This window comes from Hakea prostrata, chromosome 10, assembly GCF_041222555.1.
Source record: "Hakea prostrata isolate BN-2017 chromosome 10, UWA_Hpros_2, whole genome shotgun sequence".
Classification (NCBI taxonomy): Eukaryota; Viridiplantae; Streptophyta; class Magnoliopsida; order Proteales; family Proteaceae; genus Hakea; species Hakea prostrata.
In genome coordinates, this window is record NC_142609.1 from 45361844 (window position 1) to 45388202 (window position 26359).

General features: G+C 36.7%; 2 protein-coding genes across 5 annotated transcripts in view; one reads left to right on the forward strand and one right to left on the reverse strand.

The window, feature by feature from the left end:
• ATJ1 (DNAJ heat shock family protein) overlaps positions 1-16149 on the reverse strand; it is a 46108-nt gene extending 29959 nt beyond the window's left edge. For 2 of the 4 annotated variants that reach the window (XR_016170385.1, XM_089138519.1), the window contains exons 1-6: positions 15924-16066; positions 15741-15819; positions 1594-1686; positions 1410-1501; positions 398-481; positions 135-173 (exon numbers count right to left, since the gene is read on the reverse strand). Coding sequence is in view for 3 of the 4 variants with exons in the window: in XM_089138519.1 (XP_088994645.1) it covers positions 135-173; positions 398-481; positions 1410-1501; positions 1594-1686; positions 15741-15819; positions 15924-15977 (441 nt within the window). In the remaining variant the exon portion in view is untranslated. Of the gene's footprint in view, positions 1-134; positions 174-397; positions 482-1409; positions 1502-1593; positions 1687-15740; positions 15820-15923 lie in introns of all 4 variants that reach the window. The other 2 variants (XM_089138521.1, XM_089138520.1) reach the window with 2 other exon arrangements.
• A 3764-nt stretch (positions 16150-19913) lies between these two features.
• LOC149003378 (acireductone dioxygenase 2) lies at positions 19914-26021 on the forward strand. Its single transcript, XM_089136280.1, has 7 exons — positions 19914-20054; positions 22816-22927; positions 23012-23106; positions 23221-23335; positions 23421-23545; positions 25567-25637; positions 25735-26021. Exons 1-7 carry the CDS (start codon positions 20031-20033, stop codon positions 25799-25801), a joined length of 609 nt encoding a protein of 202 aa, XP_088992406.1. The 5' UTR covers positions 19914-20030; the 3' UTR covers positions 25802-26021.
• The last annotated feature ends 338 nt before the right edge of the window (positions 26022-26359 follow it).

Below are 26359 nucleotides of genomic sequence, written 5' to 3' on the forward strand. Positions count from 1 at the left end.
GTTGAACGCTTTTACTTATTTAAAGGAAACTACACCCCTCAAATAGGTTAAAAAAAATGAAATAAAATTTTTAACTGATTCAGAATAAGAACGTTGGCAAAACCAGCATAACTTGCAAGAAGAAAATTTGTTACCCTATCATACTGTGCTCTCTGCTCGGGGTCCCGCAAAGTCTGTAATTTACCTTCCACAAGACAAGAATGCAGCTAATTATCAGACAGAAAACAATTAAGGATGTAAAGATCAAGCAATCACACAAGTACAAAACCCCCAAAAAAATGAAGAAAGAGGAGATAGAAAGACAAAGTTCCAATAACTGAGTGAGTTTTTTGAACAGAATAAATATGATATTTACAATAGGGTAAAGATATGGTACAGATTCACCCCAAACACGGACCTCATAAGCATTTCTTATCTCTTGAAACTTCCTTTTAGCCACAGGATTGTTCTTGTTTGCGTCTGGATGATATTTTTTTGCAAGCTGCATCATGTTCGAAGATCATAAACTTAAGTTTTTAACATCAGGCCTGCAATAAATTAGACATAAAAGTACAGAACCCACCAGTCCACAAACCACAGTTCACGCAGGTACAAAATTAAAATTTTGACACTAACAAGCAGGGGTCATTTTTATTTCTTTTTCTTTTTCAAAACTTTATGACATAAAATATGATGATGGCCTAAAGCCATTGATTTCCTTGTCAAGATATAACATCCCAGGCATGAAGGGGAGACTTCAAAGTTTTTGTTGCCAAGCTGACAACAAGCAGTCACTTTCAACATCAGCTGATCCACTTTCAACTACTAAAAGTATATTTGTGTTACACAGCAACCAAAAATTGTAAACCAGAGAAGCCACGGTGAGACAAAAAAGAGAGAAAGAAAGGAGAATGGAGAAGAAGAAGTGAGGAGGAGAAGAGGAGCTGCAGAAGTTTAGTCCTCCCCCTCAAGCATAGAATACATTAACAATGGAATAGCTTCACTTTACTAAACTGATTTCAGAGCAATCTGGAAACATATCATCAGAACTGGGACAATCTGGAAACATAATAGATCAGATCTGTCCAATATCTAACTTTCTTAAATTAGAAACATAAGATCTGGAACCAAATAAGTGTCAAGGCTAACCTCTGACTCCCAGCTTTACACCCAAGAAACATTTTGAAAAACAAAAAGGTAAAAAGATAAAACTAACTCCTACTTAATATCATTTAACAATTTGCATTCACAACTCTAGTTGAGAGATAATTTAAACATGAAGTGGAAGAAAAGCACCATAACAAAGATGCAGGCATGGCTGCAAAATCTAGTGACATACATTGCACTGGTGATGCAATGCATTCTCCTTTCTCCAAAACCCAACAGATAAGTATACAGTTGAAACTGTTATATATATGCCTATAACATACCTCATGAAAAGCCTTCTTGATTTCATCTCGACTTGCACCTTTGCTGACACCAAGTATTTGATAGTAGTTCTGTTCTACCGAGTTACATACTCCTTCGAAAAGCAAGCAAGCAAGAGAAGTTAAAATAACATCTAAATTTCGATCCCTTTATAACTGCGAAAAGAAAAATTCCAATGCTTAAAACCTGTAGCATGAAAATAACGCCCTATCAACAGTACTTTTGTAACTGAAAAACTGGCAGGCCTTCCAATAGATCCAAAACTGCAACTGTGAAAAGCTGAACACCAACCAGGAAGAGGTAAGATTGAATAAGTATTGGTACCTAAAGATACTAACCACCCCCCACCCCCAAAAAAACGAATAAAAAAAAACCATAGAAGATAAAGATCCATCTGCAGAAGTTGAGTTGTAATAGGGCAGAAAGACAGCCATATGATTTAAAAATAAATGACTAAAACGCCCAATAGAAAATATTTCTTTCCACTTCACACTATGACAATGCAATCATCAGTAATGGATCCAAACTGGAAAAGTCTGGTATGCTGGAAAAGAAGCTAATGTTCTGCCAAGAAGGATCACATAACTATACGAAAAGTGTTCGATTTCAAGATTCAACTAACCTAAGCATTTGTTACGTGCCTTATCCACTCTGACTCATTTTGCAAAAGAAAAGAAGCCTTGTAGATCTCCACTTCTTGGGTAAACTAAAGTTTTAAGTTCTATTGGAATGGTTTTTTTTTTTATGAATAAATAATATATTAAAGAGAAAGGAACAAACAACAACAGTATTTAGGAGGAAGACCGAAATGAAAGGATAAGACCCCAGGAAACAACAATAAGCCTGTTCTATTGGAATGGTTAAACATTACTACATTAGTGTTTTGGTTTAAATGAGGGACATAACCTATTGGAATCGGAAAAAACTACTGAAATTTTAGCATAACCCAACAAAATTGATAAAATATTTTGGTCCACTGGTAAAGATTACTTTCTGGAGAAATCTCAAACACTATGAGCACGAAACCAAAATGTCTGAAAAGAAACATCCCAATGTGTGGAGAGGACAGCAACTCTATGGCCCACCAAGTGCTGGTCACATCTATGCAAGGTCCTGGGAGAGTTGAGTTAGGAGTTGATCCAAAGTTTAACCTTTACTATTCTGTGTGCAAACTGGTTCCCTTAATACTTGAACCTGGTCATTTTCCCTGGAAGTGCAAATTTTTTTGCATTGTTTTCAGGAAATAAAGTCAGCCATCCAACTAAAAAGAAAATGGCGCAGAAAAAATCAAGTAGAAAAGAAAAAACCATTAGAATAAGGAGAGGAAGTGTAGTCCTTACTTGCAATGAACTTATATTTTGTCATCGTAATCTTTTCTTTTCATATTTCTATACTTTATGGAGTTCATTATTTATAAAAATAGAAAACGTTATATAATAGACTCTGTCACTTTCAGCACTCAAGATTCCATCATGGACATCCTTGAATAAGTGACTGAAATGTTACTTAACAGCATTAATGATAATTGATGCTGACTTTAAGTTGTATTAATGATCACCTTACAACTATTGCAGATGAATTACTAGTGTCTTCCAAGAGTAACTTTGGCAACAGAACAAAGAAGCAAGGACATTAAATTGATAAGATTTATCAGGAAGGGTTACCCTCATGAATAAAAATAAAAAGAGGAATTGAACTCTTTGATAGAGGTAGAGAGTTTCAATTAAAGGAGAAAAACAAAATATTTGTCCCTTACAAGAGATTCCTTGCAGAATCAGCTTGAATGAGAAAAACTGCACAGAAACAGGTGACATGTAAAGCAGTCCCATCAAACGTATTATTTCATGTAAGGGTCCATTGAAAAAGTGAAGAAATCTCCGTTGGATCAACCATAAAGCCATGGACTAAACTCACTAAGTGATGTGAAGTTCATTTGTGTTCAGTACTCTTTGATCAATATTAACTTATTTTTTGTGTTAAAAATATAAATTGGTGTCCACTGCAGGGAAGGTTCTCCATAAGTAGATTACCCATATTGTAGTAGATCCTGACAAAATCCAATTATGATGTGGAGTCAAAAGCAGAATGGTGAGGTCCAATGCTAGAAGTAGAATCTAAAAGAGCTGAATATCATTCACATCAATTTGTGTTGGGACTAATTGCGTAGTAGAGGTATAAATCACATCACAATAGAAGAAGATGTACGGTGCAGGATGTCAAGCAATTAAAAAGCATCATATAAATAAACTCATTGTGGCAAAGATGAGAATGTTGAGATGGGTAAGTGGCAAAAGTAGAAAAAATAACGTAAGCTTCCTGTGCTTTGGCACGTTGCGATTACTACCAATAACTCTATGGTTGGCACTGGGGTGAACCTGTCCTTCTAGATTAACCCTTGGCATCCTCAAAGAATCCTCTACCATCATCTAGGGGCTCAAGCAGTCTAATCTTCATATATCCCTAAGAGACCATTTGTTTGATGGAACAAAATAGGATGGACAAAAAGGGGTGGGAAAATTGTACTATTTCCAATGAAATTCAAAAAGTTCAGTTTGCTTGGTTCAATGGAGTTGAAGAATCAGCAGACAAGCAAGGTGCAAAATTTTGTCAAACTTTGGGAATCTTTTTTTCAGATTTCAACCTTAAATTTTGATGGATTTTTGGGTTCGTCATAGCCTAGTTTTTAGTGTCCAACCTAATTTGAGGCCAATAAACGCACTAAGAGTGTTATTTTTGCCTAAAACCTAACTCAAAGTGATGTTCTTGATCAGCACATGCCCGGCTATATACAAGCAAATTGGAAGTTTGGAACATGAATTTTAACCAATGTTAATAAGGATATGATGCAAGAGAACACTAAGGTCTTCACTAAAATGCAATACAAAAGACAACTAAAATTCAATAAACAAATAGTCAAGTACAAGTGTAAAAGTAGGTAGTCAATAGTATACGGTTCAAATAATGTAAGTGTATAAAATAAGAGTATATGAATGAATTACAAATTACAAATTTACAATACACATCACACTTATGAATAACCTAATAATAGTTGTTGTGCCGTAGTGGCTCCCTTGTCTCAACCCTGTAGGCCTACCTTTGCGAATGGTGGACATACTTAACCCATGCCATCCAACCCAAGTAGTGCTCCGTATAGTCAAACACTACCTTTCTGTAGGTAGCATCATCCTCATAAAACAGCCAACCCATCTTAAAGAAAGTGTGTAAGGATAAGGACTACTACAAAATTTCACTGAAATTTCAGTGAAATTTTGGAAATTTGGGTCGAAATTTAAACTTCTCCATTTTGATCAATATTTCGTTTCGATGTGTACCAAAACACGAAATCTCAGCAAAATTTTGCTGAGTTTTCGCAAAATTTAATACCTTTTGCAGACAAGCTTCCTTAAATTAAGGAGTATGTATGCTAATGTGCCATCTACTTTTCCCACCCCTTTTCTAAAAAAAGTCCCACCATTTTTCGGGGACCTTTGTGAAAAACTTAAACTAAGCTTGTCGGGCCCACCACATTCTATTTTTTCCTTACTTTTCCTTCCTTTGCTTTTCTATATGCTCACTCCGTTTCATATGGGTCCCACTTTTAACTGTCCCACCCCTTTTTCTCCTTCAAACAAATAGTCTCTAAGGACAACCCCCTTCCTCCTCAACTTCTATGTCTTCAAGTAATTAGGTTTGTCCCTAATAGAGTATCCGAGCATTTCAAGTCCAAAAGCAAGTTCAAGACCAAGCGGAGGGCCAAGGGAGCCACCTAGGTTGCTGCCCAATTGCTTTATTTTCAGTTCCAATTGCTTAGTTTCAATTTCAATTGCTTTCTTTGAGTCTACTTGATAGGTCAAGGACAGATTGTACATCCTGACCATGTCAGGTGTATATTTGGTATGTAATTTTCTTTCATTAGAAGCTTGCACTTATTTAGAAGTTTTAAATCAGTCCTTGTACAGGTCAAACTTTAAGACCTAGTAGTTGTTGAGTTATAGCAGTATTGGCTGGGAATCCAAATAAGAAACCCAGCCCCTACCATGTATAAATAAACCTCACCACTCAATGGGGAGAAGCAGTTTGAATTATTGAGCAATAAAGCTTCCAATTCAAGCATTGTGTGTGTTTTAGTACTGGATTTGTCAAATAGTTTGAGGATTCGAGTAGTAGAAGGTCTGTTTGGTCAAATAAGCTTGAAGAATCAACCCTAGGAAGGTCCTAAGTGAAGTCCAGCTCAGATCCTTGACAGTGGCTATAGGAGACAGCCTTCGACCACCATCTACAGCAGAATTCCAGCTTCAGCCAGGCTAATCAAGGTCATAAACAGGTACCTCTGGAAGCCATCCTGAATCCTATCCCGGAAAGCTTTCAATTTCTGTTCTAAACCCGACCCTAGGTTCAACCTCTCCCTCTCCCACCTAAAACCTAATTCTGCTCTAACTCCCTGATAAGTGCATAAAGATCATATAGATATAGGTTTTATTTTATATTTTCTTTCCATTTATATGATCTAAATCACTGCTTTTATTTAATTTTCAGGTCCAGGGGTAGAATTGGAATTCTAATGCAAAATCACCTAGAGTCCACGGAGAGAGAATTGTGTCACAAGCTTTGACTTTCCTTTTTTTTCTCTAACAGCCTAGATTTCCCCTACTTTCTTTAGTAAATTCCTTCTTATTTTATCTTCATTTTTTCAGATTTCTTCCTTAGTTCTAGGAAAACAAGTTGTTGGTTTTTTTAGTTTTAGGTAAAGAAGTTGTTTTTTTTCCTCTCTCTCTTTCCTATTCTCTCCCCTTCTTATTTTCTCTCTTCCTTATTTCGTCTCTTGCCTATTTCTTTCTTTCCTATATTTTTTATTCCTTCTCTAATCAACCCACCCAATCTTTTTCTCTTTTCTCTCTCTCCTTACTCATTGGGAACCAATATAAAATTGGGTTGATTGTATTCGATTCCTTCCTTTTTTCTGAAAATACACAAGAATTTGAGGAGTAGCAGATTAGGAAACTTTGGGGGAAAGAGGGAGAGCTTATAAAAAGCAACCCTATGGTTTTGGAGGGATATCTTGGCTTTCATATTACTTACAACCACTCCCAATCTATCTCTCTCATTGAGGAAGAAGAGGACCACGAACCAGTCTCTATTATGTTCTGTCCAGCAATTCAGCCGTGTTTTTGGTCTGAAACTGAAGCCTTCAACAGAGTGCTGTCCGCAAGCAGTAGCAGTCCCCAAAGAGTTTTGAATGCCATTATTATTTGTTTTATGAGTCTTGTTGTAATGCGAAGCTAGTTCCTTTTTCTTTGGGATGTAGATGAACCATTGCTTACTTTCATTAGTTTGAATAGTTTTATGCCTTCTAGTTGATGCTTCTAATTGTGTATGAGTCTGACTGATGATGCTCTATACCTAAGCAAACTAGGCATGTCAAGCTTCGGCGAAGGATGATAGTCTTGCGAAGAGAGGCATATCTAGGAAAGACCATCTTTTTTTGAGGTGTAGAGCTAAAATCGGTTAGTGAAAAGCATGGGGGATTCGAAATCCCAAAGACCCCCACTCATTTATAGCTAAAGTTTTCCCATTAATTGTTAGTTTAATTTCTCTGTGTTTCTTAAAGTAATATAGAAAAAAAAAAATCAGATTTACTTGAAATTAGGTTTTGCTGAATTCAATCTTGGCAACTTAGCCTTTTAGTTCCCCATAGCATGGTTATTAAAGCGACCAAAGCGATTGGGGTCCCGTCTTGGCGATCAAGCAACTAAGCAGCGCTTAAGCGGCAATAAAGCGACCAAAGCGGTTTAGTCAATATTTTTAATATAACTACTTTTTAATACAAATATTTTTTATAATAAACTAAAGTACTAAACAAACATTCAAGAATCACATTCATAAAAATAAAAAAACATTCAAGAATCACAATTATGAAAAATTATCCAAAAAAATAATAAAAACATAACTTCATCTCATCAAGCATCATAAGATTCATAACAATAATTATGTAGTATGTACTATATCAGTAATCAATGTGAAAAATGAAAATGAAAGTTTAGTGAAATCCGAAATGAATAACAATATTATTCATATATAGTTTAGTCAAATTATTTCAAAATTATTTTTAACATGACTTTTTTGTTAAATATACATGAATAATATTCGAATTGGAATCAGAATTGATGTATCCATTTTTCCCTTTTTTAACCAAACAGTGCCGACATGATAAATTAATAGATCTCATTATTCCGGTTTCCAAGTCATTGTTTATTTAATGATCCATTGATTATCAATTTTGAATATGGCTCATGCTTCACATTCTGTTGCCGACAAGCACTTTGGGCTTCGGAATTCATTTGCAAATTAGGCATCGATTCCGAAATGGCTCACATATTTAAATTTATATATGGTATTGTAGAATAAATTATGATTAAAAAAATTAATAATATGCACAAATTACAAAATGTAAAAAAAGCAACTGCTTTAGAATCTATACGGCAATATGGCGCAAAAGGCGGCAAAGTGGTAGTGCCTAAGCAAAAAAGCGGCAAGAAATCAGCCCGTTAGTTAAGCGGTTCAAAAACCACTTTGCCGCCTAGGTGAACGCTTTGATAACCATGCCCTGTAGTCCGAACTTGTACTTCCTACTAGCTAGATTAGTATAGGAATTTATTTTTTATTGGTTAACAAAATGGTTATCAAAGCGTTCGCCTAGGCGGCAAAGCGGTTTTTGAACCGCTTAACGAGCTGATTTCTTGCCACTTTTTTGCTTAGGCACTATCGCTTTGCCGCCTTTTGCACCATATTACCGCCTAGATTCTAACGCAACCGCTTTTTTTACATTTTGTAATTTGTGCATATTATTTTTCCTTTTTTAATCATAATTTATTCTACAATGCCGTATATAAATTTAAATATGTGAGCCATTTTGGAATTAAGGCTCAATTTGCAAATGAACTCCGAGGCCCAAAGTGTCCTGTCGGCAATAGAATGTGAAGCATGAGCCATATTCAACATTGATAATCAATGAATCATTAAATAAACAATGACTTGGAAATCGAAATAATGAGATCTATTAATTTATCATGTCGGCATTGTTTGGTTAAAAAAGGAAAAAATGGATACATCAATTCTGATTCCAATTCGAATATTATTCATGTATATTTAACAAAAAAGTCATGTTAAAAATAATTTCACTGAACTATATATGAATATCAGATTTCACTAAGCTTTCATTTTCATTTTTCACATTGATTACTGATATGGTACATACCACATAATTATTGTTATGAATCTTATGATGCTTGATGAGATGAAGTTATGTTTTTATTATTTTTTTGGATAATTTTTCATAATTGTGATTCTTAAATGTTTTTTTATTTTTATTTTTATTTTTATGAATGTGATTGTTGAATGTTTGTTTAGTACTTTAGTTTATTATAAAAGTATTTGTATTAAAAAGTAGTTATATTAAAAATATTGACTAAACTGCTTTGGTCGCTTTATTGCCGCCTAAACGCTCGTTTAGTCGCCTAATCACCAAGACGGAACCCCAATCGCTTTGGCCGCTTTAATAACCATGGTTAACAACACGATCACTCCCCAACCTATCCCCTGTTTAGCCCCATATTTTAACCAACAGTTCCCCATCATCCCTCTCACCTTGATCCCACAGCCCTAACAAACCAACCAAACCCTAAGTTTGTCCATCCTTGCTTTTATCACCCTATTTTCCCTCCAAAATCAAGAAACCTAATATCTTTTGATCCATACATCCAAAATAATTGACACTTGATGAGATTATTCTAAGGAACAAAACAAAATTCCCTTTCAAGTTTTATCCCATTCCCTAAGTTTTCATCCCATCTCAAATCTAAACCCTCCCAACCGAAGACCCAACGCACCAAGTTAACCATCACTATCCCATCAAACAAAACAAACCAAACCCAACCCAAGGAAGTAGAACACAATTATGGAACCAATTGGTGAACCACTCATTAAAACCACCCATATACGCAAACCAAAACCCTAGTTTTTGGCCTAGAATTCTAATCTAGCCCTAACGATCCTTGAAGCAACAGCCCTATTCGAGTAAGGTTATCATTTGGTCTTCTCTTCCTCCTCCACCTATCTAAATCATTTGGCTTCCTTTCCTATGGTTCCTTCTCCTCCTCCACTTTCCAGACACTTCATTAGGCCACCTCTCCTAATATTCCCTAGTCCAAGTTAGTTTGGTTCAAAGGATACATCCCCATGCAATCCATCACAGTTAGGAAAGCCCTTACTATGCCTCCCTACCTAATCATTTCTCCTTTTCCATCGCATCTAGGTTTCCCTCACATGTATCATCTACAATAGTGAAGAGAAAGACATTTACCATCTCTTCTTTACGGCCCCCTCACCCACCCCTTTGGCTCTTACCTCTAGCCTTACCAATAACACTTCAACCATGAACTTCCTTGGATGATCCCCATCTTCGACAACTCCTAAACTAGTGACACCATCGGCAAACTAGTTTCAAGGCGACTACTTCACACATTTGGTCAAGCACAATCTTTGTAGATGGTTTACTAATTTCATACCTCAGAAAAACTTGGAAGGCCATTTATAAATAGGTCAACTGTGAACTTTCCTCGTTATTCCCAAACATTTAATGGAATTCCCAAGGATGTTATTATCTGGGATTACGATCAGTCCCTTGACTCCGTTCTATCTCCATCTCAGCGCATTCTTATCTAAGTCGCCCTCCACCGTGGTTTCCCCTGTGGTCTCCCCTTGGCTTTTATCTCCATTTAGGATGCATTATATTTTCTTATTCATAAAGGGCAGTGACGTGAACAAGGATCTAAGGTTTAGTTATTTGAATGTTGCCCCAAAACCAAGCTCACTCCAAGACCCTCTTCCTTGAGAATCAGCAGTCTTATTGGATTGTAAACAGCTTCCGTTTTTGTAACAATAAATAAGTGATAGGGTGAGGTTAGGGTTAGAATAGGTTTAGGCCAGGCTTATGGTTTTAGAATTTTATGTTTAAGGCTTGAAACCTTGCTGTAATTGCAGTTTCAGATCTGAAATTGTAGTTAGGGTTTAGGTAACTTGGGGTTTGAAGTCTTTTAGGGTTAATGGGAAGGATTCTAGCATTCAGCTAGGCTAGAATGAGTTCAGCTTTTTTTATTTTGTAATTTCAAAATCAAGCCCCAAGGTTTAGGGTCTAGAAAATAGGTCTCTTACTAGGATTGGAACTCTTTAGGTGTCGGCTAGTTGGGGTTTGGAGGGGAGGTAGAGAAGGTTTAGAAGGTAATCCTAAAAGGATTTAGAGTTTGGTTGAGGGATTAGAAAGTTATGAGTGTAATGTAGATACTAAATTTGATTGATCAAAACAGTACCCAAATAGGACCTTTTCACAGGGAGACAATTGCAAATTTGATGGACTTAAAGTGAAATAGAGTTTAGATGGGAAAGAGGGCTGAAACTAGAATGGTATTATAACGAGCTGAATAGATCTTCCAATAGGGGCAGAACTATAATGAAGAAAGTGACAATAACAATGTAACACGTAACACCTGGGCTTCACACCGCAAGGTGGATCGATTTGATCGAACACCAACCTACCTTGATCAAACACAAGGGTTCTCCAAAGAGGAGGAATGCTAGCAAGCAATTTGATTTCAATTCATAAGTTGTGTCTTCACCTCTTACATAAGTCTTTTTATATAGCATTCTAAAGAGACATAAACACTAATGGTAACATCCAACCACTAGCTAACACCACCTACCTATTAATAACTCAACTACACAACACCACTAGTCAAAACAATAATGGAAACATCCACCTACTACACCCCACTACTAGCTCCTTTTATTGACTTTTCAAAGCTAGACTTGGGCTTAGTTCAAAATATGTGGGCTGGTCTTCTCCCACTAAAGTAATCCAAGCCCATGAAACCATGGGCTCATTTTAACCCACTACAATAGTCCTAGCCCATGCAAGCCATGGGTTGTTTTGGATCATATCTTTAGGCTTTGATGGGCTTGACCATTGGGCTTTTCTCTTCCTTGTATATGCTGCCAATTCTACATCAGAGTGTTTTAGTCAAACTAGGGCTTAGGGTTTTTAGAGGAAGAAGATGAATTGCAGAAAATTTCTGAACTAATGGAATGAAGGTCTATTGATGAAGATAGAAGTAGGGTTAGGACTAGGGGAGGGTGTGATCCTAATGGAGGGTTTTAGGCTGTAAAGGGTTTTAAAAAGGGGGAGGGTTGTTGCTGCCGTAGGGAAGGAAGGGGAATGAGGGAGGCTGCATAGGGCTTAGGAAGGATGGAAGGGGTAGGGGAGGGGCTGGGGTTGAAATTTACTTGAATGGGAACTTAAATCTGCTGTATTGCTTGAAGATTGGTTGCTACCGCAGGCTTGAAGGAAGGAAAATTGAAGAAGAACTGTAGAAGTCGAATCACATTCGGCCATGGGATTCCCCTTGGGAACCCAGGAGTCACTCTACCTTCAAATCTCAGATTTTCATTCAATTAATCAAGTCTGAATTGTTTACAAGGTATGAGGAGCTCTATATAATCGCAGTTACATTGAAGGAAAGTAACTAGAACTCAATAAGGAAAACCAACTTGAACTCAACCTAAGAAACCTACTTGGACTCAACTTAGGGAATCCAATTTGAATTAGAATTCCCTACTATAACTCTCTAAACTTGCAAATGACTCTTTAGTAAGAGCAAGGAAGAAAATTCGACCGAAATAGGAATTTCGACCTTGCAAAAGGCTGAAATTTCAATGTTTCGGTCAAAATTTTGATCGAAACTGAACATTTTTTTCTGGAAATTGGAACTTTATTTCGGGCCTCATATGGACTCAAAATGATTTGGGATTCTTGACTTCAAGCATAATAAACACAATGGAACTAGTATTTTGCTAAAAAAAAAAAAAAACCATTGAAAATTTATCATTCAAGTATATTAACAAATGACTAGTTCTAACAAGTGCAAATTGTATTGCATACAAGCATAAAATCATCAACATATAAGAATTGTTTGGTAGAATGATTACATATACAACAAGTCAACAAAATAAAATGACCGACTAGATTAAGCGATGGTGTCTCACATATATTAAGTTGAAGCATATATATCATATATACATAAAATAAAAATACATAATTTTAGAAAATAATTATTAAAATCAGAAAATGAAAAAATGGTAGGAAATAATAAAAAAAATAAGTTTAACAAAACACAATCATAGATCATAGTCAAGGCTAAACATATATTAATTTCAAGGCAATATAAGATCATTTAAGGCATGAACAAAACAAAAATAAAAAAAGGAGAAGTTTGGAACTATTGGGTATAGCTCATGCTTCACATTCTATTGTTGTCGGAGTTTCTTTTGTAGTTGTTGTGGCTTTGGAGGTGTTTAGAGGCAAAAAAATGAGCAAAAGAGGTGTTTGAAGGCAAAGGAGCCATGGAAATTAGGTGAAAATGGCACATAAATCAACAAAAACTAAGGGAAAACAAGTTGGAATGTTGAAACGGTCGAAATTTCGGACGAGATGGTTGAAATTTCGGTCGAAACCTCCGGAATGGTCGAAATCTTTGAAATTTCAGTCGACACTTTTCCAAAATCATTGGAATTTCGTTTTGTTTTTTAAAAATGCAAACATTTTGACCGAAATTTCGACAATTTCGGTCAAATTTTCTCTATGAGTAAGAGTTCCTACACATTACAACTTGCAAATAAGAGATCAACTTTAATAAGGAATCCAACTTGAAATTAGATTCCAACTAAGACTCCTAATTAAATCAAGACTCACAACTAACTCAATTAGAAAAATTAAAGTAGATTCTAACTCCCAATAGTGTGGGGAAACCAGTTAGACCACTTTTGACCCAAAATTACCAAAATATCCCTAGTGGGATTAGAGGCCATAGGATTTGGGGGAGCAACCATGGTCCCTGTGTTGCCCTTGGAAATTATTTACATCAGGTGGGCCTTGGTGCAATGATCAGCAAACTACAATTGTAGCTTGAGGTCAAGGTATCAAAACAGCCTCCAAACAAAAATTGTTGGGGTAAGGCTGCGTAGGATATTCCCCCCACACTTTGCTTGTGACTTGTGAGGAATCCTTATGTAGTGGATGCTGCAGCTATACTACATAAACAATAAATTACCAAATACCAACTACAAATTGGCCAACCTTATGTAGTGGATGTTGCACCTACCTCTCCCATATTTCCTGGATCATCTAAACTAATTTCCTATTACCCTTTGGGATGACTTGTTCAACCTACAACTTCATCACGTCCCCTGCAACGCATATATGTGATAAAATTGGTTTTCTTTGTTAATCTACCAATTGTAGAACTGTCTCTACAAGGTCAAGAACCCTTAACACTTTTTTTAGACTCTCCCAAAAGCCGACTAGATAAGGTGGATGTAGTTTCTCTTCCTCCTGGGGTTGTAGAACTCTTCTAGTTGAACTGGAGCAAACATGGACCCAAGGTCAGAATTTTTAGCCTCAAAGTTCTTTAATGGCAATCCAATTCGTTGCAGCCTTGTAATGCCTAGCCTAACCAAGTCATCACCACACCTTGTTCTCAACATATGCAATGTGTACCCATGGTGGTAGATGAAGGTGCTTATCTATCTTACCCTGTCTACCACTCCTTTCAACAATCTTCAGTTGAGCCATGTCCTTCAGCATCAGGTTAATGTAGAGTGCAGCACAAGGAGTCCAAAAGAGCTTGTACTTGGATTTTCCATCATCTTTGTCCCAGCCTTTTTCAAGTTAGAGCCATTATCATTCAAAACCAATACCACACATCCACTCCAATCTCTTTAACCAAATCCTTCAATAGCTAGTAAATATATTTGGCATCCTTTTTCTTCTTGGATGCATTAACAAACTTGAGGAACACCATCCTCCCATCACAATTCAATGAAATTGATGATAGACTGTCTAGTGGAACCAGTCCAACCATCACACATCATAGTCACTTGATAATGCTCCTATATAGGCTTCAAATCAATCATATATCTCCTCAAATCTTCTTGTGATATAGAAGAACCGCTCCGTGGGGAGGGGGTGAGGTTCCCCCTGTGGCCGACTACTATGTCTTTAAAGGTTACCAAGTACAAGTTGTAAACAATGCGAATAATGACAAGAAAATTATAACATATTTTTAGATATTGTAGTTCTCATAATGGATTGACCCCCTCACTTCAGTCCTAACCCTACTAATCTCATCAAATATGACATTGCAGTACGGCCCTTAGGCAACATTTGTAAAAATGCAGTGGTAGAGGGCCCATTTAGAGATGACAATCTCCACTTTTTCCAACACATCACTCCACATATGCTTCAGTTCTTTGTTTTCTCTCTAGCTTCTTAAAAAGTGAAGGTTCTATATGAAGAATCTTAACATCTCAATCATGTACTGGGGGTGCCCCATATGAAGCTTGGGACCATGGGGGCCATGGGACCTGGCTCTGGGATCCTCACACTCTAGGTCCTTTTGAGTGGAATGTCTCCCCTCTTCTCCTCTCAGACTCTGGATCATAGCCAGGTAGTCTTGAACCTACTCCCTAGGCCATCTATAGACTTCTCTTATCATCAATCCTCTATTGCTCTCTACTCACCATCGTGGCTCTTCTCGTCTGTCCTACCTCTACTGATTGTGAACCCCATAATCACTATGTAGGAAAAAATGCCCCTCATACTCTACTTGTAGCACCAGGTTTGCCATATATATTTCTTATTCATCCAAAAAACAAGGAGTAAAGAATGATCATAATATAGCTTACTTGAGTATCACTCTGATACATGACAAGCTATAAGAAAGCCATCATGACAAGCTATAAGAAAGCCATCATGACAAGCTATAAGAAAGCCATTTGATGTGGAATGGGCATGTTCTAAAGAGGCATTTCAATGCTCTAATGCAGACGAGCTATTTGATTGACCTTCAGGGAACTCAAAGATCCATAACCGGACCTAAATGATCATAAGAGAAGTGGTGAGACAAGATATGCATCGTTTTGGCCTTGTTTCATGTATGACCTATAACAGAGCTGATTGGAAGCAAAAAAATCTATGTAGCCAACGCCGTTTAAAACTAATAACTGTAATGGAAATGAAAACTTTATTGCAAGAATACTAAAAAACTGCTTAATTTCTTTCACTGCTATGACTACACTTCCGTGGATACGCAAGTGCAAACAACCACAGCCGGACACAGGATAACACCACTATCATTCTATCAAACAGCACTGGTGAAGAAAGACGACAGAGAGAAACAAAAGAAATCAATTTGCATCAAAGGGAACAGAGAATGTACTCCGGGTACCATATAATTCTTGGCGTAGCAATGGAACCCCGCCTTGTCGAACTCCATGATACAACGGAAAGGTGGAATAGCGATGGAACTGCACAGTAATATCATTAACAAAACAAATAACGAAAATGAGTCTAACATCCAGATGAACCTTGAAAATGGTGTATGGGTGGAAGGTTGGAGTTCATTACTCACACGCCAAACCTGAAACACCTTCGAGGTAAACCCTAACCAACTGAATCTGCTCATTCCGGCGATCAGAGAATTCGCTCGGTGTCTATGACAAGGTCCTCCGAGTTCGTCGGCGCCGACTGTGGAATACAATTGAACGGTCTCTCCTACGGCCCTACCCGCGGGAGAGTTCGAAAGGTAACTTCGCTGCGCATTGTTGACGCATGGAATCCATGCCGGCCAACACACAGCAGATTGCTAACCGGACGAACCGACGAAATGAACCAGCATTCACGGTTCAGGAGCCACATCAACGGTTTTCAAATTGGACCCAACCACAAAAAAAAAAAAAAAATCAGCAAAACAATAAATCAGGATAAAACCTCCTAATTCATATTACACCGGAATTTTATTTGTAAATACAACTTTTTATTCTTATATTCAAGGGTTTAATAATTTATAAATTTTCAACACCAAACCCCTAACACCCAAGTCTAATAGCTAGGTTCGCTCTTCAATGAACATTGATATCTCGACGGCTTTGTCAGTTTGTCCCTTCAATTCTCTGTCTCTCTACTATAAAAACCCTTCTCTCTTCCAACCCAAGTGTATTAACTTAATCCATTTCTTTCACTATATGCCCTCCTCTCTCTAGTCCTTCACTTACAGATGTTCTTCTCCATTTTCAAATATTGATACTAGACATAACTCTAATAGTGGAATTTCTTCTGTAAGTTTTCATGGATGACACCATTAGTGAAACATTGAGACCTGATCATAGCCCATCCTAGGATTTCAAGTTTCAACCACCTAACTCCCCAAGGGAGCCCGTGGAGTTTCTCTCACGCTCGTGGAATGTTTATGCTCTCGAAGTCTCCAAAGCTCTTGCTCCTCCTACTATGCTTTCAAAGGCTGCAAGTGATGGATTTCCTATACCATGAGATATTGTTGGGGAAGCTGAAGAAACTGCTAGCGTTGATAGGAAACCTTCTCTTTTGCTTCCTCTACAACTTCCCAACTTGTCATGGAGAGGATGATAATGTCTCAATCGGTCAGTAAGATCAAATCATCATTCTAACCCATAGAAGCACAAGGTCATTTGTTCTCTAGCATTCCATTCTACCCTTGTCCTTGACATGGAGAATCGATTCATGAAAAATATGAAATTTGAATTAATAAAGTCAGGGGTTTTGTGTTGTAAATTGGTAAACTATTAAACCCTTTAATGTAAGAGTATAAAATTTGTATTTACAACATAACCCCTACTATTTTATTTCACATTGTCTAATTCTTTTGTATACATGTGGCATTAATATGGGTCGTCGCTGCATGCACATTAGAGAGAGAATTTCCCGTACTATGGCAGTAGCATGCCGATCAAGGGAGTTATCACTTTGGTTTAGAACTTAGAGCCCTAACAAACTCCATCAATCTGAGAAGAATCTCAAGTGTAGAAGATTACAACTCTGCGCTAGAAGGACGCTATCATGGACTGCCTTTGCTTCCACCACTGTGATAGGGAGCTATAATACACTAAAAAATAATATTTTATTACAACCAAAATACAACTTGAAAATCATAAACACCCTAGTACTATGTCATATTGGTAGTCGTTCTCTTTTCCCTTATGATCATTTATTGGTTAAGGAAATGTTAAATATACCTTTAGTTGTATATTATTTTATGTCCTATAATATAAATTTTTTGACCTATGAAGAAGAAGAAATTCATGAAGGAAAAAAGTAAATGAAATTAAGATTCTAATTTATAAATTATTAAATTATCTATCCATAACTTAACAAAATTTACTAATAGGTTGCATTGTGCAAATTTAAGAAATATATAGAAGGAGTCATTGCTAATTTAGTATAGTTTTTGGGTATTTGTAATTTTTTCCAATTATCTTGGATGGTTTAAATAATGACTATGGAAGGAAGAAGTCACAAACATTAAATAGAGACAAAAACACAAGTTGAGCATACATTTTTCGTTGAGGGTTATTCTTGTCATATTCAAACATTTAACTAGTTTACATCAATAATTAACTATGATTTATTCATTTATAGAGGGTGTCTTTGATATAATTTATCTTAGAATGATCTTATTGATAAATTAGATAGCTAAAGGGGTGATTAACTTTAGGAGGCAAGTCAATAAATAGCACTGAGAAGAGTTTTTTACATGACACCCACTAGTTATGAGGTAAAATTAGTGACCACTCGCTATTATGTTGTAAATTATATGGTACCCACTTGAAAAGTTAGTAGTTACCAACAGTTAAGTTTAGCTGTTAAATGGCAAATAAAATTACTTAAATGTAGACCTGTAAATGGATAGCCAAATTCCACCTCCGAATTCGCATTCATATTCGTTTAAGGGTATCCGTATCCGAAAATTTTATTATTGTAAAATATCCGTATCCATCCGCTAAGCACTCAGATTCGGATTCGGATAATTGCTTATCGGATCGGATAATATCCGAATAAATTTTTATCCGGATAGAGTAAAGTATTTAACATTTTTTATTTAAAAATAGATGATAATCGGATTCGGATAGCGGTATTCGATAATTGGAAATTATAAATTTATAATAAAAATGTAAAAAAGTGACAATTATCAATCAATAATCGGATATTTTATCGGATGAATCCGATAAAGTTTCGGGTTCGAATTCGGATGCCTTCTCTAAATTTTTGTCGGATTCGGATCGGATAGCGGATTTGCTATTCGGATTCGGATACTGGTGTATCCGAGCCGAATCCGATCCGTTTACAGGTCTACTTAAATGCCCTTACGGTCTTATCCTTATTTAGGGTTTATCTCTCCCCCCCCCCCCCCCACCATTTTCTCCCAAGTCCTTCTTATTTGGAGAGTCACTTAGATGAGTTTTAATTATAGCTTTAGGCTAAACGACATACACTTATCACCCCTCTTAGCTAATAAAATTACCAAACGCTTACTTTTTGTTAATTTTTTTCCATTAGGATCTATTTTGTTTCTGCTAAATATTTATGAAACCCCCAAATTACCTTTACTTAAAATTATGTTTTAGTTTGAATCATAAATTAGGTCAATTAGTATAATACTTAAAATTCTAAATTATTCTCAATTAATAATATTATTAAAATCTAAAATATCCACAATTTCTTTAGTAATTAAAAACCCTAAATTACCCCTTAATTAAATTTATTACTAAAAAATAAATACACCCACATTCTTTAGTCTATATGTTTTTTTTTTTAAGAGGAGATAAATGATATTATCTAATTAAAAGAGGTTTAAATGTCATTTGATTAACTAAGAGGGGAGGAGAGTGATATTTAGCCTTTACAATGTTCTATCAGAGATTCAGAAAATATAAGTGCCATGAAAAGAACTCCGCTGAATTTTTTTTATTTTTTTTTGGATATGAGGTTCATCCGGGCCAACTTGCGCGCACCATGATTACATCCTCAAGGGAGCTTTTTTATATAATTAATGCCATTGAATGTGTGCGAACTTGGAGTCCGGATCAGCTCCCCGACAGGTTCCTGACCACAAAACAACGGGGCCCACGGTGAAAAACACATTTTGAAAAAAAAAAAATTTCATTTGTGGGCCCCACTGTTTTGTGTGGTCGGAACCCGTCCAGGGAGCACTCCGTGCTTCACCGACGGGCGAGGATCCGGATTCGGGAATTTGGGCCTTTAACCGCTTTAGTAACCCATCATTGACAAACTGAAAACTAATTTTCTTTTCCCCTCTTTTGACCATTCATTCTTAATTTTGATGGCTCTCCGCTCCTTTGCACGTTTATGAAAAAAACTCTTTTGTAGGTTCTTTCTTTTCTCATGGGGAGGTCTTGGTTCGCACCCATTCGGCGGCGTTAATTATATAAAAGCTTTCTTGAGATGTAATCGTGGTGCGCATACTCATATAAAAAAAAAAAAAAAAAAAAGAAAGCGAAAAAGGAGTGGTTGACGAACGCTCTGTGAAGAATCTTCTGGATTTTAAGCTTACATTATTTCGTGCGTAATTTGCCTTGCCGTACCGCGTTCCCTGCTTATATATAAACAACGCCCGTTTTTCGTGGAGTCTGTCAGCGGCGTTTATATCTGAGGAGAAAAAAGACCGGCGAAGAGCACAGCAGAGATGGTGTTTTCAGGCGAGGTTAAGGTAAATTCTCATGTTGGAAACCTCTGAGACCTCTCTAATTACATGGGATGCAAACTATGCTTGTATCAGAGCAACGATTAGACCCTTGTAAATTATATGTTGTTGGAATTTTTCAATTGTTATGTTATAAACCCTCAAGAAGTCCAGATTTTTCAAGTTATGGGTCGTTTCATTGTTCAATGAGGAAGGAAGCCCACATGCAATTAATTTGGGTTGATTATACTTTGGGAAATGAGAAAACACTGCTCGATATGCCTGTGTTTGCTACTGCGCTGAAATCCTGGGTTTTCGTTGGTAAATTTTCAGATTTTTCGTCAATGATGTATTCTTTTTATGCTGTCAGTGGGATTTTCCACCATCGATGCAATTAAGGAAGTCAAACTAGTTTCCCTATTATATTGTGATGGATGTTCAGCTGAGTTCATATTTCTTAAAATTTTGTTTATTATGAAGTTTAGTGAGGAAGACAAGTGATTCATGAATCTCTTTTCTGATCATAACACGAATCACTAAACCTTTGTTGGTCTTATTTTCTTACGTTGATAGCTTATCTCAGTCTGTATTTATTTTTAATCTTTTGCATGATTTTAAGCGATTTTAAGCGTGAATAAAATCGTGATAAGTTATTCTGTTTCGTTTAATCTTGATGTTTTCAGCAGTTCTATGATCTGGATTTTGATGTGGGGTCAACTAGGAGACGGTAACCAAGATCTTCAATGAATTAGCAACTTGAATTGGTCTATTTAGGGGTTTTAGGTCAAAATAGGGATTGGGTTGGTAAGAGGGGCAGACATTACCGCAACGGTTGGTGGATTACAGTTGTGGCCCCAAGGTCAAGATATTAAAACAGCTTCAAACAAAAATTATTGGGGCAAGATTGCGTAGGAAAACTGTCTCTGGACTCTCCTTGTGTGGAAGCCTTTGGCCCCAGGTTCGCCCTTTTTGGGATAGGGTTTTGGTAAGACCCAGGGTTTGATGGTAGGGTTATGCCAAGTCATTGTAGGGAAGTCTATCAGTAAAGGTTTGTGGATGGTGGAATATTGATGAATTCATTAAGAAAAAGGCAACAAATAAGAAAATAAATAAATCAGGTTTACTGTTTTGGGTTTTTGGAAAGTGAAGGAGGAGGAGATCTAGGTTTTCCAATGGCCAGATGACACCGCAATTAGAATCAAGTTTCTAGATGAGTAGGAAGGTTTAATAAAAATATGTATTGATTTTAATGGCAAGAATGGTCTGCGGGTGATTTAGGTCATGGAAAACTAAAAAGTGGGGGGAAACTTGGACTAGGGGCTGTGGAGCAAAATGAAGAAGTATCATGGGGCTCGGGATATTGCAAACTGGCTGATGTTGCCTTCAACAAGCTTGGATGGTTGAAGATGCTCTTGGGAAGAAGAAAAGAGAAGAAAACAATAGAAAAGAAGCAAAAACATTAGGCCTGGGACGTCAATCTCGTATGCATTGCTCAGCTTCACAAAGAATCTTATAAATGCCAAATATTTATCCAAATCATCCCTAATTAGTTGGCAATGTATTACATATATATTGACCTTCTTAAATCCTAAATTAATTCATAAAAGGACTCCTAATCACACTAATAGACTCAATCAAGTAAATAAACTCAAAATAGAATTCTATATAGCTGTTAAATGTCCTAATCTAGCTCAATCACTTAACTAGTAATGCCATGCACTGACATTACCCCGCTTTAAGGGATTACGCATAGGCCATTACATCAGTAAACCACAACTCAACGATTGGCCAAAGTAAATTCTTATGAGGCAAAATTGATTCAATTGGACAAGTTCAACTGCGTCATAGATATAAATATGTGGTGGTGTCAGTTATATGTGTATAAAGCAAGACTCTGAAACCTGAAATTCTCTGATGATGTCAGCTTTAACTAGTTAGTTATTGTAGAGGACCCTTGGGAATTTGACATGTGAGTAATGCAAGAAATAGACACAGGATTATGTATTAATAAACCATGAAATGGTTGACTGTTCCTAGTGGTAGAATTTATTTTGGATGTTCCTCAAGTACTTAGATGCGTTTGTTGCCAGAAAAACTGATTGAGTTCTATAAAAGGTGAGTATGCAGAAGGTAGTAATGTATTCACATTTCTATCTATTGATTGATTGTTATCTTTTTGCTTGCTTGTGTGGCACAGACCTGATTTTTGTGTGCATGCTGTTCAGAATTATTTATTGAGAACTGCATTAGTTTAGGTATCATGTGTTTTAGGTGCAGGAGCCCATCACATGTCGTATTTGGTGGTACTATATCTGGTCAGTATCTGTTACCAACTCTGGTCCTATTGACATTTTTCTTCAAGATGAGAAGTTAAGGGACTTCAGTTGAAGTTTGGGACATATAATATTTGTAATTCTACCCTACTTTAGAAAAGCTTCTTCTGAATGTGCTGGCTTTGTAACATCTGTATGCATACGAGGGATTGAGAGAGTGATGTTAACCAAATCCCTCTCGATATTTTGTACCGGTTAGAGGGGAGATTCTGTAGATCCAAAATATGAGCTGCATGTTCACTTATTCCTCACAGTATTTAATTGTTATTCCCTTGTAGTTCAATTAACAGTTTTATCACATAAAGCTCCAACTCATCATAAGCATGCTTGAAAATTGTTTCAGAAATGCATGACTTTGAACTTCTTTATCAATTTGTTTTTGATTGAATTGTTACTTTGCTGCTTAGAAGCTAGTTGTAAAATAATGAAGAATTCTGAAATTTTCTGTCTTGCAGGATGGCAGAGAGGAAGTCATCCAAGCATGGTACATGGATGACAGTGATGAGGACCAAAGGCTTCCTCACCACCGAGATCCTAAGGAGTTTGTGTCATTGGATCAACTTGAAAGTATGCATCATACAAATACTGTTGCGTGCAAAATACATGAATTCTTTCAATTAATTTGTTGACACAATTATGTCAACCTTGCAGAACTTGGTGTCCTCAGCTGGCGTTTGGATGCAGATAATTATGAAACTGATGAGGAACTGAAGAAAATTCGCGAAGCCCGTGGATATTCTTATATGGTTTTCCTTTTAATCTCATAAATGAATTATTTAGCTAGAGTTCTATTTTGTATGGACAAAATTTTGTCTCATTTAGGATTCTTATTAACTTATTTTGTGCGTGATTTTCAATAGGATTTCTGTGAGGTATGCCCTGAAAAGCTTCCAAACTATGAGGAGAAGATTAAGAACTTCTTTGAAGAACACCTTCACACTGATGAGGAAATTCGCTACTGTGTGGCAGGAAGTGGTACAGCCATGCACTCTTTTGGTTTTGACTTCATGTTAATTAAACTATGAACAGTTGATTCAGGCTTCTCTATTTCATTTTGAAGGTTACTTTGACGTGAGGGACCAAGATGAGCGCTGGATCCGCATATGGGTGAAAAAAGGGGCTATGATTGTATTACCAGCTGGAAGCTATCACCGCTTTACACTGGATAGCGACAACTATATCAAGGTACAAACTTTTGCTTGCTTTGTTTATTATCATATATGTGCGTTAAAGATGATTATTTATCTTTTATTTTAGACAGAGGTAACCCTGTTGAAGTGAGAAATGCAGAAGAAACACAAACATTTAATGACAATGAGAGGGACAAGAAATTGAAACGGAATCTAAGGTCCCATACTTATCCTATGAGTAGTGTTTCATATGCCTAATTAGGGGGAAGAAAAGAAAAGAAAAATAGTGGAATCTAGTCCATCAAAAAATACAGGGAAAAAAAATGTTGTGTAACATGGAGGGAAGGGGAGATTTTGTGTAGCAAGATAAACTGATGCAAATTGAGTAAATGGACCTGCTAGAGGTGGGAGATAGAACAAGGATGAGAAGAGAGGTTACTGCATGAAGGAGGGCATTGGGGGTGGGGAATTAGGTTGTGTAGGGGAAAGGAGGTAGAGAGAGTGAAGAGGGAGATCCCCAATCATGATGAAGGGAGTTAGAGAGAAAAGAAGGGACAACAACCTCAATATTAAAATAAAGCTAACTCAATTCCATCAATCATATTGTTTGGCTGTGAAGCTTTGCAAATAATTCTGGCTTGGGACAGTTTTGGACTTGAGCTAAAGATGAACGAAAATAACTAGAAAATCTCCTCTAAAACCTTGGCTAGTTTGGAGGTCACTTGGCTGGCTAAGACATAATAAAAGAAATCCTTCTCAATTGCGCGCATGAAATTTTCCTAAATCTAATCATGACTGAGGAAGAGGCTGAGAGTTTAAAGGAAAAATCCAAACTTTACAAGGAAGGTGATTCAGATTTTGTTGGAACCAATAATAAAAGATAAACAAATAACTGATCATAACTAATCCCATGATTTTGTGAAAACTATTGATTGCAGGGATACCCTTGACCTGAGATAGGTATATTTCTTCGAGTATATCTTCTCCTGTACTGTGCAAAATACCAACAAAAGAAAATGATATACACAATTATCTTATATTTTGGTTCCATGAAAACTGAAATTAACCCATGCTAGTAAAAAAAAAAAGATTATACAGCGAGCATTACATCCACAAAAAGGAGGGAATCCTAAGGTATCATCAGAAAATGGTAGCTCGACTACGTTTGGAATTAGAGAAAGATGCTAGGCATATTATGTGCTATCATAACTCTCTTCTAATACATATGTTGAAGTTTGGGCGCCATGGTGTAATAATGCTCTGACTCTCTTTCTTTCTTTTCTTTTTTTTCCCCCTTCCTCTCTTCCTTTTCTGGGGTAACCATAATGCCCTGACTACATGTATGAATCAATGACGTTTAGTGGTGGGCCCACAAGGTAAACCCATGATTGTGTAGCATGGACTTTCCAACTCACCAGAAGAGTTAACAGTTTTGTGCTCAAATCGCTTATGATGGAAGCCTTGTGGAGTGCCCTTTAAGAATTTAATGGAGAACACATTATCCTCTTTTGTGTGCTTGTCCTGAATCCCTTCTTTTTCGTTTGTTCTTGTTTATCCCCCCTTTCCATTTTTTAGGGTGGGAGTCTGTATTGCTCTTGGTGGTTGAGACGTTTGTAGTATTCAGTTTGCATTGTTGATTTTCTTATGTAGTGCTGCATTTACTGTCAAGTGTCCATTGACTGCCCTTGATCCATGTGCTTTAAAGTAGCTTATTTTGACAGTAAGTCGGTATAATGGTAAAAAAAATTTCCATAAATATTCTGGGCATCTTTCCTTCTCTTGAACATAAATGGCAAAGCAGTGAAGTAAAACTGAGCTGCTTTATGGAAAAAAAAAGGTGAAAAAAGAAAAAACTGAGCTGCTCTTTTTTCAAATGGTCGAACTCATCAATGACTGCCAGACCTACTTTTTTCATTAGGTGGGTTTGTGGAACAGTTGCATTAGGGTTTAGTTTTGCTTGCTATCTGGAGAATTGTCACATTATTGTTCCAAGTGAAATACTTCATGCAGTGTTACGTGTGAAATAACTATGAATCCTTAATTAAGTTGACGTATCTTAATGGTATGTGAATTTAGGCAATGCGGCTCTTTGTGGGAGATCCCATATGGACTCCATTCAATCGCCCTCATGATCACCTTCCAGCCAGGTAATTGTTCTGTTCTTTGTTATTGCTGCTGTTCTTTTGTTCCTTTGGATTTGAACATTCTTCCAGTTAAATTCTGAGACTTCTCTTTTGTCTACAGGAAAGAGTACATTGAAAATTTCCTTAAGAAGGATGCTTCCAACCAAGCAGTTGATGCTGCTGCTTAAAATCTCATTTGCATCCTATATATCTAGATATATCAGTTTGAATGAGGTTTTAGGCGTGTGGGATACATATGATACCAGAAATTTATGTTCTTCCTTGTACTGTGCTATGCGTTTTGGTTTTCATATGTAGTGGACTTAAAAAACAAATAAATAAATATGAAATTCAACTTTGTGTGATTTGCGTCAGAAATTTCACTGACCAATCCAATACTGATCAACACTCTTCAGACAACTAAACCAAGAAACCTTCTAGTGTTCAGTAGTACTGAACACAAAAAACGGATGGAGTTTTAGTGCTGTGCAATTAATGTAAAAAACTGAGTTGCACACGGTGAAGATGGAATGGATCAAATCTCAACTTTTTTTTCAAAAAACTGCAAGATAAGTGGTTGAAATTTTGACATCAACCACTCAGGGAGATCGTGGGCACTGAAGTTGAATCCAGAAAAAACATGACCAAAATGAAGTTTCACTCATTTCGATTCAATTCCACTTCTTCAAGAAACCCTGTACCTATAGTGCTCAGTAATCAAGAAAAACTGATGAAGTTTCAGTGCT

Bases quoted from the DNA above. Each gene is read 5' to 3' on its own strand.
- LOC149003378 (XM_089136280.1), top strand. From the start codon at position 20,031: ATGGTGTTTTCAGGCGAGGTTAAG. The intron at 23,107-23,220 runs GTTTTCCTTTTA...GATTTTCAATAG, and splicing joins CCCGTGGATATTCTTATATG to GATTTCTGTGAGGTATGCCC. The intron at 25,638-25,734 runs GTAATTGTTCTG...TTTTGTCTACAG, and splicing joins CATGATCACCTTCCAGCCAG to GAAAGAGTACATTGAAAATT.